This window comes from Oncorhynchus mykiss, chromosome 23, assembly GCF_057628025.1.
Source record: "Oncorhynchus mykiss isolate SJ-2025 chromosome 23, ASM5762802v1, whole genome shotgun sequence".
NCBI lineage: Eukaryota > Metazoa > Chordata > Actinopteri > Salmoniformes > Salmonidae > Oncorhynchus > Oncorhynchus mykiss.
In genome coordinates, this window is record NC_143044.1 from 29,612,649 (window position 1) to 29,629,235 (window position 16,587).

The 16,587-nt window shown below is 41.6% G+C and overlaps 1 protein-coding gene across 1 annotated transcript in view; it reads left to right on the forward strand.

The window, feature by feature from the left end:
* Nucleotides 1-16,587, forward strand: part of LOC110502713 (CUB and sushi domain-containing protein 1) — a 500,827-nt gene that overhangs the window by 373,164 nt on the left and 111,076 nt on the right. The window contains exons 31-32 of the mRNA XM_090217249.1: nt 12,134-12,250; nt 13,759-13,872. Of these exons, the coding sequence (XP_090073375.1) occupies nt 12,134-12,250; nt 13,759-13,872 (231 nt within the window). The remainder of the gene's footprint in view (nt 1-12,133; nt 12,251-13,758; nt 13,873-16,587) is intronic.

Here is a 16,587-nt window from a genome sequence, read left to right on the forward strand (position 1 = left end):
GTCCTCTCTCACACTCCCTCTCTTTTTCATCCCCCTCTCACTCCCTCTTTCTCTCTCTCTCCTTTATGTCCCTGCGTCTCTGAGGAGACACAAAAACCCAGACAGGTGGCCTTGTAGTTGCTGCCACTCATCGTCTCTATATCTCCACCCTGCCATTTCACACACCGAGCCTCTACCTTATAGCAGTATGGCCACTTGAGACATGACTTGGATATGGGAGACACACACCAAAGTTTTATGGTTGACATGATGAACATGGAATGGTTGTTTTCAATAAAAATGGTTAGATGTATGCATAAAGCTAATTGTTTTCATATATAAGCTATTTTCATGGAAACATACACAGTCTATCTTTAGCTACCTTCTACTTTTTAAACCAAATTTAACCTGTTTTCATTTTTCAAGTGTCAGATCAAGAGGGGAGTGTGAGACGCATGAGAGAAAATCCACCTGAGATCCTTCTTTTGAGAGATTTAGGGCTTTTGTAAATCTGATGAAATGTAATTAAGAATTTACTCTGGAGTTCACATAAACAATAGAGGGTGTTTTGTGTACCAAGACACAGCTGAAGCAAAGCAAACAGCACATAGTCCCTTGACCATACTGGGTTGAACACTGAAAAAACAAGTTAGTTTCAAAGGATATATTTTGTTTACAACAACAGGAGACTGGAGAACAAACCAGCAAAGGTACTAAAAATGAAGCCATGGATCTATAATGGTTTTACATTGCTAACACTCCTGACCCCTGTTTGTAAGTCAGTCTAAGGGGATTTGAGCTTTTAAACAGCATGTGTTGATTAGTTGACCCTTTTTGATTGCCAAAATGCCTTGCCCTTTGAGAGAGAGAGCTCTCAATCCTTCACTCCCAGATAATTTATTTGCTTACACTGATGGTACAAATGGTACATTTGGCCCGTTACCTTTTCCATTTTTATTCTTTCCTTTATTTATTTATATTAATTTTGGTGACGAGCTAGAGCATGCATACCATGAGCTGTATTCCCTTGATGAACATTTTGCAATATGGATGTGGCTTAAACATTTAATATTTCATTCTTAATGGAATTATTAAATTACATTGCGTAATTACAGTTTAGGCTTGGTCATGGACATAGCGGCGCAGTTTGGTTGACCTTGTGGTACAGCTAAGGACCTCAGGACCACTATCTGCTTATCCATTATATCATTAAATTGAACCTGACTTTCATCCTGACTTGAACCTGACTTGTCTAGTCCTGGGTTTTGTCTCATCGAACCTTTCATAAGTGGAAATGGGAAAGTGTCTTCCTGCTAAAAGCTTATTGAAATCTAATTTGTCATTATCAAGTATGTGACAATGTGGTACCATAACATTGATTTATGGATGTCTGAGCACATGCTGTTTAATCCCTGAACTCCATAAAGGGAAAGTGTGTGGATTGTAAGGGTGAGACATGATGTTGTTAGTGATTCACAAGGCCTCTCAACAATGGCACAATGGCCTCTGTTGATCGATTCCCTGAGCTTGAAAGAGAGCGTAGGTAATGAGCTAAATGGCTTGTTCTGGCCTTTTCAACAGTTGTATATAGCCTACCTCCAATAGCCAACAGAATGTGCAGGCAAAATTTGATCGGTGATATGAATACCACTTTACTGTGTTTTTTGATGAAAAGTGCACAGCAGGCACAATTGGAAATCACTCTGAAAACCAAAGGGATGTGAAGCTAATGTTGCTGTTTCATGGGCCATTTGCTTATATGGTCTGTCAGTTATGTGTATTTCTAATCCTGATTTTCTTTTGTTACGCTACACTAAAGCAATGTTATGAAGAACAAGTTTTAAATCCATGAAAAGAAAGGAAATTATTTATTTAAAGTCATTCGAGTCATTCGTTCAAGGTCATGGATTTTGGCTAGATGAAACAACATTTTGTGAAAGGACCTTGTAATCTGCTAGCTAATAGTTTGATGTTTGGGAAACGTACATCAGTAGCCTAGCCTATTTTAACATACTTAAACATAAGCATATTTCCAAGCAAATACATAATGACCGCTTAAGTAAAGGCATTTAACCACCTCATCTGTGGTTGAATTGAGTTTATTTTGCTAGATGATAAAAAGGTGAACAAAGTTATTTGCTGATTGTGTAACAAAAGAAAGAGCCATTTCTAAAGGCTGTGGCTGTGCCTGCAAGCCAAGGCCCCTTGAGTGACAGTGAAACGCCACGTGGGTTATATGCAGATCAGTCAAAGTGAGACAGGGAGTACTCACTGTGAATGTTAAACTCTGCACTCTGACTCTGACTCTGACATTCTGCTGCCAGTTGAGAGAAATGATTACTAATGTCCCCAGTATCACCCAGCTAATGAAAGGAATCGTTATGTATTCAATAAGGACTGTGGGGGAAGGGGGTGGGAATATTTGTCCGTGAAAACCGTCCCGTACCCAATTAATCCCCACTTTTAGCAGCCGTAGGTGTTTAAGTGGTACATTTTGAGCATTCAGTATGGAAGAAAAGCAAACACTGTTGCTTCAGGGTGATGGTGGGTATCTAGGGCCAGCTTTACTGAATGTTTACACAAGTGCTAAGTTTACAACTGTTCAAAAAGGAATAGTAATGTAAAAACAAAACCCAAACCATGATACTGTCTTTATTTAACACCAACAACCCTTATTTGCAACTTTATTTAGTTACTTCATGTTCAGCCTTTTATGTTTTAATCTCCTTGGAAAACAGCAGGCGCAAACTGTTCACCCATGAAAAACTTGCAGTATATCTGCCCCTTTAGTTTTGCTCTCAACAAGCTGAAGACCAAGTTGTTGCCATTTGAAATGTTTCACTGGGCTGTGATTTTCGGCTGCTTTTTAGAATACTGATGTACTCTGAGGCACTTTTTGGGGCCTTTAGACAAAACTAATTAGAAAAGGGGTGAGATCCCTTTAAATAATAAAGAATTTTCCCCCCTCTCTCTCAGCTTCTCATCCAAACAGGTCTTCTATTTGTTTCCATAGTAACTAAAAGACTTTCTCAGTGCTCTTGAATGTGGAATCCTCCATGACTGTAAATAGAAGGGGTGTGTAATGTGGTTAAAGCACAGTAGTATAGCGCCCCTCGGAGGCAGGAAGCAAAATAACTGCATACACGAGAGCAGTGGTTCCCAAACTTTTTATAGTCCTGTACAGCTTCAAACATTCAACCTCCAACCTCCAACATTCAACCTCAACTCTCAAATGTTGTTTTTTGCTATCATTGTAAGCCTGCCACACACACACTATACGATAGATTTATTAAACATAAGAATGAGTGTGAGTTTTTGTCACAACCTGGCTCGTGGGAAGTGACAAAGAGCTCTTATAGGACCATGGCACAAATAATAATATAATAATAATCAATCATTTTGCTCTTTATTTAGCATCTTACATATAAAACCTTATTTGTCCATCGAAAATTGTGAATAACTCACCACAGGTTAATGAGAAGGGTGTGCTTGAAAGGATGCACATAAATCTGCAATGTTGGGTTGTATTGGAGAGAGTCTCAGTCTTAAATCATTTCCCACACACAGCCTGTGTCTGTATTTAGTGCTAGTGAGGGCCTCATGCTAGTGAGGGCCGAGAATCCACTCTCACATAGGTACGTGCTTACAAAGGGCATCAGTGTCTTAACAGCGTGATTTGCCAAGGAAAGAAACTCTGAGCGCAGCCCTATCCAGAAATCTGGCAGTGGCTTCTGATTAAATTAAATTTTCACAGAACCTCTTGTTGCAATTTCGATGAGGCTCTCTTGTTCAGATATCAGTAAATGGACTGGAGGCAGGGCATGAAAGGGATAACGAATTCAGTTGTTTGTGTCGTCCGTTTCGGTAAAGTACCTGTGTAATTGCGCACCCAGCTCACTCAGGTGCTTCGCTATATCACATTTGACATTGTCTGTAAAGCTTGAGTTAATTTACACGCAAAAAATCATACAATGATGGAAAGACTTGTGTGTTGTCCTTGTAAATGCAGACAGAAAAGAGATTCAACTTCTTAATCATAGCCTCAATTTTGTCCCGCACATTGAATATAGTTGCGGAGAGTCCCTATAATCCGAGATTCAGATCTTTCAGGCCAGTCGTGTGAGAAACTCATCATCAATGCAAGCGGTCAGACAAGTGAAAATGATGGTCAGTAAATAAAACTTTAAGCTTGTCTCTCAATTCAAAAAAACGTGTCAATACTTTGCCCCTTGATAACCAGCACACTTCTGTATGTTGTAAAAGTGTTACATGGTCACTGCCCAAATCATTGCATAATGCAGAAAATACATGAGAGTTCACCATTTTCACTATAGTGTCCAAAACGTCTTTCAAGCTGTCAGGCATTCGTTTGGCAGCAAGAGCTTCTCTGTGGATGCTGCAGTGTACCCAAGTGGCGTCGGGAGAAACTGCTTTCACGCACGTTACCACACCACTGTGTCTCCCTGTCATGGCTTTTGCGCCATCAGTCCAGATACCAACACATCTTGACGACCAAAGTCCATTTGATGTCACAAAGCTATCTAGTACTTTAAAAATATCCTCTCATGTTGTCCTGGTTTCCAGTGGTTTACAGAAGAGGATGTCTTCCTTAATTGACCTCCCATAAACGTAATGAACATATACCAGGAGCTGTGCTAGGCCCGCCACGTCTTTTGACTCATCCAGCAGTAACGCATATAATTCACTGGCTTGTAAAAAAATTATCCTGCCATGTCACTGATGCGTCGTGAAACAGTGTGGTTTGATTAAGGCTTTGTCTATATAGTTTTTTTGGGCCATTCCCCCAAGCATTGTCCCAGCCATATCCGCGGCAGCAGGAATAATTAAGTTCTCCACAATAGTATGGGGCTTGGCTGTCCTAGACACTCAGTAGCTCACCATATAAGATGCTTCTAGCCCCTTCTTATTAATGGTATCTGTTGCTTTTGTACATGTCTTACTACTCAAAAGTCATCTTAGTTCTCGCTTAAAAAATTCCCATGGCTTATTTTTCAAATTGTCATGTTTAGTTTCTAAATGTCTGCGCAAGAGTGAAGGTTTCCCACCAAAGAGTAACGTAAATATTGACATTGTGTTATTTCGCTGAACACTAGATGGTTTCATTTTATTTTTGGCAGTGAAACGAGGCTACTCAGGAAAGAAAAAAAACTCACCCAAATGTATAGCCCCATTGGAAAATATAAATGTACTCTTTGAAAATGTGAAGACTGTTTTTATCTTTTAAATTTGAATCACAATTTGATTGCGCGAACCCCTGGGGGAATACCTGCACTAGAGGAACTAGACCTTGTTTGAATTTAGGCATGGTCCTTCTCTCTCTGGCATATTATCTGGTGTTGGTTGAGCATATTGTATAGTGTATTATTTTGTCTTTATTCTCTTATTTTTGTCCATACTTCTGTTCACTTTGGATAATATTTGCATAAATTGCACAGCAACCCAAATAAAACAGGCCATGGTTTCTGGAACCTTCTCATTATGTCATTGTCTGAAAGAAACTCTTACTAGTCATGCTAGTACAAATGTATAACTACTATCATCATAATTCGTACTGATGCTCAAGTAACCAGTAATATCAACAGCATATTTCATATTAAATTGTAATATTCAGTATCACAGTGGCATCCCACAGTTGGATGTCTGCTGAGTAGATTGACCCCCCCAGTCCCCTGATCTTTGAGATGTTCATATTTTTTGTGGGTTATGTTATGGCCCTGGTTTGTAAATCTATAATGAAGATTGTTACATTTCCCGTCTTGACAGATTAAATAATGAAATCCAATTTTCCTTTTGATAAATATAGAGGGACCAAGGATTTGGAGTCATTGGTAAGGTTTGTGTTTTCTATCAAAACCCTTAATGAGTGAGCATTTGATACCTAGAAGAGAAAGGACACTTTGGCCTGACATGACACTGACTGCTCACAGTGGAAACAGTTAAAAAATGATCTACAAATTACTGACTGTTACCTAATTCTCTCGTTCCATGTGTGTGAAATTTCTAGTTTCAGGCAGGGTAGACCCCGCAACCAATAATTTTTTCTTACAGTACCAACTCAGTCTTGCCATAGAAAGTATGAGGTGAGGGTGATGTGATCAAAGGTATGGGGAAGGTGTTTGATATGCAGAGGACCATGAGCCGCGGCTGCATCCTGACACCGGGTTTATGAGCTCCACAAGGTATTGTGGGCAGATGAAGGAGCAGACCTGGGGGGATGAGCGCTGGGAGGCTTAGCGTGCTGGAGATGTGGCAAGAATCTAAATCCACGATCATTGTAGCAAAGACCAAGGGGATGAAAGAAACAAGGTAGGTGCAGAAAGATCACATGAGGGATTCAAGCGATTGGGATTGACATTTTCTGAAGGGAGGGAGTAATAATACTATGAAAGGAAATGAGAAGAAGGGTTAACTAGGGATTTAGGGTCAGGGAGAACAAGAGGGTGAGCACTCGCTGCTCTCTAATGTTGTGCATTTAGTCATTTTCTCTCCTTGGGTCAGTATTTATTGAGTTTTTAAAAAGTAGTTTGGAGAGCAGTACACTACTAGTCCAGGGGCCCATGTACAGTAAGATAATAGTATATTGACATTGACAGATTTCCTCAGATGTGTTCTGTTTTCCTTGACCTTACATTTTAAAGTTGGATACCCTCAATTATTTTATTTCACCCTTCATGCTCATGCTATGTCCTTAAAGGGGAATTTCACCCTGGGGGAATCTGGGCTTGTTTTTATCTTGTCTGAGGCATTTCTAGGACAGTGAGATGTGTTTTACACATAATTGCCGAGGAGGAAGACAGGTCAGGGCTTTGCATGCTGAATGATAGATAACCCTATGATGGCAGTATTGTTGGGGGGACAAGATCTAAAAATACATGTAATCCTACTTTGTTGCATTTCGCAAAGGCTCTATGTTATACTGATCTCACTATACATGTTTTGGGGTGTAGATATGGCTGTCCTTGTTCGATAGAGCCATTGGACGTCTTTCAGTGATGTTCCTATCGTCGGATTCATTACTAAATATAGAAGCAGACACAGTTTTTCAAGTTGTAGTCTCTGAAAGACTACAACTTGTGTTAGGAGGTGCGTTGTGCTCTGGCGCCCATCTCTTCCCCAAGCTGGCATTTTTGAAAAGGAGGGTGACACTAACAACAATCCTTTGGGCAAAACTCAAAGAACTGACCAGACGCAATTGCTTCAAGTGATTCCTCTCATCATCACGAATTTGATGATGGCGCATTTATTAGCTACATGGTGACATTCAACCATACATGTTTCAATATAGCGAAGAGGATTGTAAACAAAGAGAGTTTGATTTAGCTAACATTAGAAGTTCAGCTACAGCCAATGCCAGCACCAAGAGGGCAGATGACAAATACGGTGCCTAGCTAAATAAATTATCTTTCCTGCAAGCCACCTAGCTAGCTAGCTAAATTTAGTTTATCTACTGAACCCCGTATTGTGTATTACTGGCTAACATTCTACTGTGTTACAGTGGGGGGGAATCAATTCATTTGTATGTGTGCTAACTTAGCCAGCTATGTAACTAGCTAGGTAGCTAGCTAGCTAAACAACTACCAGTAGCCATATCAATGACTTAAAATAGAAGAGGTTTTACAATCAGAGATCTTTAGTATCTCGATTGTAAAACCTCTTCTCTTTTTAGTCGTAGATATGGCTAGCTACACATCAAGCTACAACATTACAATGAGCCACCTAAAGCTAGGCTTACCAGTAACCATTAGCACATAACTGGAGTTGGCTAGCTAGTTAGCCTGGTGCCTGCTAACTTGTTATGCGCCACTGCACACATTTGAAACTTGTTAGCAAACATGTGTAACATCAGCAACTGTAAATAATTTTTCTAGCTAGCTATGTAACATAATTGACGAGGGTTGACATTGGTTTTGATTATGACCTTGGATGCAGATCAATCTCACAAAATTATAGGCATGACGCAAGATAGGATTCTAAACAGATTTAAATAACATGTATTGCATATCCAGCAAGCCATTCGCTAAGTTTACTAGCAGTGAGGAAAAACAACAATACAACAATTTATGTTGTAAATCTCTAAAACTGAAGCTGGTTTTGCTATAATAATATTTGCCTAAGCATGCCTGATATGTATACATGTTCAACTAGTTTACCCTAATGTCGATGTTATGCTGGTATGGTTCAACTGTTGTTCAAACTGTACAATAGAGTATAATTTCGTTTTTTGTCTCAAGACATTACTGTGTAGTGCCTGGGCTTCTTCCTGGAGTGGTTTCTAGATACAGAAGCAACATTCTTTTGCCTGCATGTGTCATTATTGCAGAACTGTATCCCATGAACTCGGGATTAGACATTATGCTGGATTTCAAGCAGATGACTCATGAGGAGCTGAATGGCAGTTTGATCATGACAACACTCCTCCCACAGCTTTACAAGTATTCTCTGAACATACTATATGTTTCTTTGGAATGGCAATTTCATCAAGACCACCTCTCCCATCATTTGCTGATCACCAGTTCTCTTAGCTACAGATTGTTAAACAATATCATGTGATTTAACCAAAGTATCCATTACTGGGAGTTACAGGATAGGTACTGTTTGGTGTTGCACAGAGATGTTTTGACCAACCTACAGTAGCAATCTTCGTTTTTGATTTGGGGAAACAGGTGTCTCATAAAATGTCTGTGTCCGGTTGAAGGGGTCAGTTTGATTTTAGAAAATGCTCTGTTATTAAAAAAGTAATACAACAATATGTGCACCGCAAGTCTTCTCGCACATTGATCGAGACAGGTCTCTGTCATCATGACATGCAGGACTTTGGGGTAGACACCCACCTGTCTCGATCAATGAGAGAAGACCTGAAATAGGACATGATGTCAAATAGACGAGATGTCTTTGGGTGAATCACATTATCTGGTGTAACAATCTGTAGCTACAATTCTCTGCACTTGTGTGCCTCTACACCTGACACACTCAGACACACTGAACTGCACTACACTGTTCATACTAATGTTTTTTGTATGTTACTTTTACCATATAACATCGTTTTTGAATACCCAGTTCTCTTGAGGTAGCATTAAATAGTGGACACTCGCCTGTATTTTAGATTTGGACAAATAAACAAAAAATGTTGGATATCTTAATGTCTAGCATCTGTTTTATGCTACAGAGCCTTGGCCCCTGTACAGTTTATATAAATATATTATGTGAATCCATAAAGGCAGACACATTTCAAAGATTGATAGAAAATATCCATATTTATTTCATGGTGGTTCTACATCAGGGCTCTCCAACCCTGTTCCTGGAGAGCTACCATCCTGTAGGTTTTCAATCCAATCCTAATCTATCTAGCACACCTGATTCTAATAATTAGCTGGTTGATAAGCTGAACCAGGTTAGTTACAATCGAAAACCTACAGGAGGGTAGCTCTCCAGAAACATGGTTGGAGACCCCTTTTCTACATGGTCTTATGCTGAACCACACTAGCTGCGTTTACACAGGCAGCCCAAATAATTGGTCTTAATCACATCAGATCTGTGTCAGAACTGATCTGATTGGTCAAAAGACCAATTTATGAAAAAATATCAGAATTGCGCTGCCTGTGTAACTGCAGCCATAGTCCTTTATCTGGCTTCTGCACACTGGCAACGGTGGGCTGGGGAAGCTGAGGCTCTTTGTGCTTATGGATACATCTCTGCTGAAAGTGGTGTAGACATGGATGTGGTCTTAGCATTTTGCACTTTTTGTGGAAGGGACCTAGGGCAACACACCTATTGGTAAAGGTATCAACTGAATGAGACCAGCTAGCGTATTGTTTAGGGACAATGAGGGGACATTGGCAGCTGCTTTTGAGAGGAAAGATCAGTCAAAAAAAGGAATGGACTGGGGGGGGGCTAAAGAAGGTGTAAATAGTCTTAGGAAGGCAGTTCTTACACACATTAATAGTTGTGTATGGGAGATTGAAGAGAAATGGCACATCAATCGCTCACATACACAACAATATATTTACTGTCTAAGCACAAACCTGCACAACCAAAACACCCTTTCCTCATCTCAAAGTACTGCCTGTAAAACCTCCCCCAGCCCATTGACTTTGACAGATCATTCTTGCCAATAGTAGCCCTTTGCAGGGGTAGACATGTCATTGTATTGTGGTTAGAGAATCTGCAGAGATTAATGAGATGGTTGTGTCATTACGGTTGTAGTCTTGACTTTATACCTTTCAGTATCTCTTGCTGGTTTCTGTCCCACAATCTTGTTGTGCACCATAACCGTAAGGTGTGTCCGCTCACTCATGCTTGTGTGCCCAAAATTCCCCCGCTTTGGGGTATTTTTCAGCAGGGCACTGTGGAATGGCTCCAGATACCTTCTTTTTGTGCAACTCAGGTTAAAAGGAGAAGAGGTATAGACTAAATTGATTACATGGTCTGGAAGCTACTCCGTGGTCCTCAGGGTACCTTTAACCACCTGTAACCCCATAACACAAACACAAACCATACAAACACTACCCAATTCATGTTTATATCATGCATAGTGTATCTTAGCCATCAGCTTGTAAATATTTTGGCTAACTTACCTTTACCTTGTGCGGAGCTAGGGGTTGGTAGCTCATGTTGGTAGAATCCAATTCTGTACCACCTAAAACAAAATACACAACAATACACAATTTAACCACCCCACTAATTGTATTGATCTCTATTAGAATGGCTAGCTATTCTAATACTGTGCCTTCTTCACCTTGAAGAAGCTGCCAATTTAGTGATGCTAATTAGCACAGCCATGCACAGAACACCACATGGGCATGATGGAATTTCTGAGATTACTGTGTGTTGGTCGTTCGAAGTAACAATGCCACTAGCCTCCTCTACCTAGTGGGCGGTATCAGCATTCACTATGAATGCCACACTTAGTGGTTCACTATGAGCAGACGAATACACAGGGATTCGAAACTTCACGATTCTACCAGTGAAATTTAAATTTGCTAGTCAGCTTGTGGTTTGGATAATTGTGATGTTTATGATAAAAAACGTAATGTTGTTAATATCGTAAAGACTATATGCCATGACAGAGCCTGGGTGAAATTACCCTTTAAAGTGAAGGCACGTTTGTTTCCATGGAGCCATTGACATCAGTATATTTAATCTTTGGACCCATTACAGGCCATATTAAGAATTTACACATGCTTAAGGGCAACTTTAACATGCCAGTCAATTTGGACTTCATACCTATTTTAAACATTGTTTGTTTGAGCTACAGACTTCTGGGTTGTACTGTTGGATATGTCTATTTCTTCTGCATCAGTTGTCTGTGTGATTAACAGGAGCTGAGCTAGAGCGGTGTTTGTGAGACAAGACCGGTTCCCAAAGGGGCCCGGGCTGGGTCTTTTTACAAAAACGCCTGTAGAGTCTGAACAGTTTGAGCTACAAAGTATTAAAAGCTATCTATGAAAAGCTGAGATTCTCACAAACACTCACATGCTCTATGATGCTCACAAGCTACACAAGAGTCGTTAGAAGGTAAGGGGTTCTTCTACATAGAAGGTCATAGGAAATCCAAGGACATAGTGTCTATAATACTGTAATAAACTCACATAGTTGGTGTCACAGACTACAAACTCCACACAGTTGCCAGTGGCTAGTTGGATATTCATTTTCCACTGAGAAAAACAATTTCTGTAATTGCAGCATTCATATAAATTCATTTGTATCAGGTTTTTGCTTTGGCTGACCTTTTTTTATTGACATTGAATAAATAAAACAAAATACAACTCATGAATACAACTCTTTATTTAAAATTGTTTTGTGTTTTGCTTGTGGCCTGGTTGTCCTGAAAATAAATTGGTAAAACACTTTTGTAAATTGTAAATATAAGGGCTGGACATACAGATATATGAAAGTCAGATAAATAAAAAGCTGATTTTTGCTCGGGGCTCGGGACTGATAGGCTTAATGTTGGTCTGAAACTGTTGATATTCTGTACAGTGAGTTTAGATCTATCCTAGAACATCCTTGTTCCAACACAACAGCTCGCAGCTAGTGCACTGACTTTTATCCCATGCTAATCCATGGTGCTTGTCCTTTCAGGATTATTGTCTCTGGAAATTGAGTACACTGAGGTTGTTTTGTTATCTTTCAGCTCCTTGTGGTGGCCATTATAATGGATCTGAAGGCGTGGTACTATCTCCTAACTTCCCCCACAACTACACCGCTGGGCAAACCTGCTCCTACTATATCACTGTCTCTGGAGAATTTGGTGAGGTTAATCAAAAGCATCATTATTAATGCAACACTTAAACTTATGCTACGCTTGACTAGTTTTACACCTCTGATTTATCTGCATATTCGTGGGTTGCTCCTCCGTCACTCGATCGCATCGTTTCCATTGTGATCAGCATTCTACAGACTCCGCAGTCACATTAATGTCCAAAAGTAGAACGTGAGCTAATGACTGTTTCACCTAAATTACACCGGTGGCCTGGAAATATGATGACATTGCTAAAGTATGCAAATATTTAGTAGGAAACAGCTTAGCCATCATCATCATGTCATCACATTTACATTAGACCGATGGAAATGTTGTCGTTAGCTAGAAAAGTTGTCAGAAATAGCTAGCAAAGCTAACATTAGCTAAAATCCAAGGCCTGCACACTGTTTTTGCTCCTAATTCACTGCTTTATTGATGTCATTTAGATCCAAAACAAATTATTGTCAGGTGAACTGACAGTGCTCACATCCCAAAATATAACGTACACATTTCACCTCACATGACCATCACGCCCATGACACATGGTGGGTGTGGAAACAATTCAATTAACTTTTGCGCATTTTCATTCATAATTAAAGGTACATATGTTCAGAAAATATTATATGCATACAAAATCGATCCGAGTTAAAACCTATGCAACAGTAAAAAAGATTACGTTGGAAACTGTTGGAATACCCGCCTTAATGACTGTTACGCACATGGTGTGCGGTGGCTGTAGATATAATTAGAGTGACCTATTAAAAAAAAATAATAATAATAATAATTGTATATCACTGAGATGGGCACGTAGTAGTTACAATTTTACAGAAAATTTAATATATACGTACAGTATGTGCAAAATGACAAATTGCAGACCTGGATGGCAAGACAAATCAATGTAACACATACATGTAAGAAATGGTCTGATATTAAATTATTGGTTCAGACCTTTAGGAGGCATGGTGGACAAACAGTGAATCCAATACAATTCTCTAGACTATTTTAAATTGACATCCCTGAAATCTCCTCATATTCAGGCTTATGGAAAGCATAGATCAGTCATGAATTGCTGAATCATGGACAAGGTATGCTAGAGATGGCGCTGGTTCTTGTTTGTCCTCACACAAGTCATGCTTTCTTAATAGTGAGTGATATGCAGCAGGTAAGACATCCAAAACATCTCTCATTGCATAAGATATTTATCAATGCCTCAGTGTTTATCATGCATGATATGGTGTAACAGATGTGAAATCGCTAGTTAAACAGTGTTGGCTAGCCCATTGTGTAGTGACATCACCCACCCTGAGACCTGAGTCGGCCCCAGCCTACAGTATAACAAGAATGGTTTTGGTAGACAAGTGGTTAGCACGTTAGCTTTGTGTCATTGTTGACAAGACACCAAATCCCAATTTGCCATTTTAAGCACTCAATTTACCGTTTGGGGATATGATTGTTTTGTAGCCACATTTTACATGTACTGAGAGAACCTGTATGATGTTCCCATTTTGCCTCCTCAGTGGTATTTGGGCAGTTTGCCTACTTTCAGACAGCAATGAATGACTCAGTGGAACTGTTTGATGGGGCCAATCAGAATGCCAGGCTTCTTAGCTCCCTCGCTGGGTTTCACTCAGGTAAGTAATAGCTTTTCATTCCTTTCATTGATTATAGTCTTTAAATGAACAAAACTAATGGAAAACATTCACACGTGGATTTTGTTTGCAGTCAGTTGGGGAACACAAGAGGTGTTGCAAGGACAAAAGGCCTCAACATGATAACTGTATTAGTAACTGCTGTTGGCACTTGTTACTGTCTCATTCAAAAAGTTTTAGTTTCAGTAATTAGTATCAAGACATTCTATCCATGCAAGAACAGGAAGGGCAGCCATTTGGGAAATAAGCGTTGCTTCAATGAGTATCCCATGACACTGTGTCAGTCCTTATACAATGGCCACATTTATCTCAAAAGCTCTGTATGCCTTTGGAAAGTATTCAGACCCCTTGACTTTTTCCACATTTTGTTACATTACAGCCTTATTAAAATATGGATGACATAAAAAAAATCCACAGCAATCTACAGACAATACCACATAATGACAAAGTGAAAAGAGGTTTTAAGAGATATTAGCAAATGTATAAAAATTTAAAAAACAAAATACCTTGTTTACATAAGTGTTCAGACCCTTTGCTTTGAATCTCGAAATTGAGCTCAGGTGCATCCTGTTTCCATTGATCATACTTGATTGGACACCTCACACCTGTCTATTTAAGGTCCCACAGTTGACAGTGCATATCAGAGCAAAAACCAAGCCATGAGGTTGAAGGAATTGTCTGTTGAGCACCGAGACAGGATTGTGTCCGGGCACAGAACTGGGGAAGAGTACCAACACATTCCTGCAGCATTGAAGGTCCCCAAGAACACAGTGGCCTCCATCATTCTCAAATGAAAGAAGTTTGGAACCACCAAAACTTTTTCTAGAGCTGGCAGCCCGGCCAAACTGAGCAATCAGGGAAGAAGGACCTTGGGTCACCTCCCTGACCAAGAACCTGGAGTTCCTTTGTGAAGATGGGAGAACCTTCCAGAAGGACAACCATCTCTGCAGCACTCCAACAATCGGGCCTTTATGGTTGAGTGACCAGATGGAAGCCACTTGTCACGCCCTGGCCTTAGTATTCTGTGTTTTCTTTATTATTTTGGTTAGGCCAGGGTGTGACATGGGTGATTATGTGTTTGTCATGTCTAGGGGTTTTGTAGATTGATGGGGTTGTGTTCAGTTTAGTGTTCTAGGTAAGTCTATGGTTGCCTAGAGTGGTTCTCAATCAGAGGCAGGTGTTTATCGTTGTCTCTGATTGGGAACCATATTTAGGCAGCCACATTCTTTGGGTATTTTGTGGGTGATTGTTTCCTGTCTCTGTGTTTTGCACCAGTTAGGACTGTTTCGGTTTTTCCACATTTTCTTATTTTGTATATGTATATTGTTCACGTTATCATCTTTATTGAAGATGTTCAACCATAACCACGCTGCATTTTGGTCCTCCTCTCCTTCCCAGGAGGAAAACCGTAACAGAATCACCCACCAAACAGGACCAAGCGGCGTGGTGACAGGCAGCGGCAGCAGGAGCCGCCCAAAGGCAAAGCTGGAGGCAGCCAAAGCGGAGAGGCGCTGGTTTGAGGAGGCAGCACGGGGGCGAGGATGGAAGCCCGAGAGTCAGCCCCAAAAATTTCTTGGGGGGGGGGGGGACAGGGAGAGTGTGGCAGAGTCAGGAGTCAGACCTGAGCCAACTCCCCCTGTTTATCGTAAGGAGCCAAGGAGGAAACCAGAACCAGAACCGGTGTTGGAGGTGAGCGAAGCAGAGACCGTGAAGGCGTTAATGGGGAAATTGGAGGAGAGAGTTATGAGGGAGTTGCTGTGTTGGTGCATGAGGCAAGGAATTCGCCCGACGGAGCGTGTCGGGGATTTGATGGCACCTGGGTCAGCTCTCCATACTCGCCTTGAGGTGCGTGCTAGTCGTCTGGTAAAGATTGTGCCAGCCTCACGCACCAAGCCTCCTGTGCCAGGTCAGCGCTACAGTGCTCCTAGCAGTGCTAACCGTGGTGGGCGTGGTACTAGTCAGGCACCGTGTTATGTGGTGGAACGCACGGTGTCCCCAGTACGCGTGCTTAGCCCGGTGCGCTACATCCCAGCTCCCCACATATGCCGGGCTAGGGTGAAGATCCAGCCAGGTTGGTGGTTGCCCTGCGGTTGGTGCCAGCCCTGCTCTCAAGTTCTCCAGTATGCCTTCACGGTCCGGTCCATCCAGTGCCACCTCCACACACCAGCCCTCCGGTGGCAGCTCCCCGCACCAGGCTTCCTGTGCGTGTCCTCGGCCCAATACCACCAGTGCCAGCACCACGCACCAGGCCTACAGTGCGCCTCGCCTGTCCAGCGCTGCCAGAGCCTTCCTCCTCTCCAGAGCTGCTAGAGTCTCCCGCCTGTCCAGAGCTGCTAGAGTCTCCCGCCTGTCCAGAGCTGCTAGAGTCTTCTGCCTGTCCAGAGCTGCTAGAGTCTCCCGCCTGTCCAGACCTGCTAGAGTCTCCCGCCTGTCCAGACCTGCTAGAGTCTCCCGCCTGTCCAGAGCTGCTAGAGTCTCCCGCCTGTCCAGAGCTGCTAGAGTCTCCCGCCTGTCCAGAGCTGCTAGATTCTCCCGCCTGTCAGCCGGGATCTGCTAGAATCTCCCGCCTGTCAGCCGGGATCTGCTAGTCTCCCGCCTGTCAGCCGGGATCTGCCAGAGCCGCCATTCAGCCGGGATCCGCCACTCAGCCAGGATCCGCCATTCAGCCAGGATCCGCCAGGATCTGCCAGAGCCGCC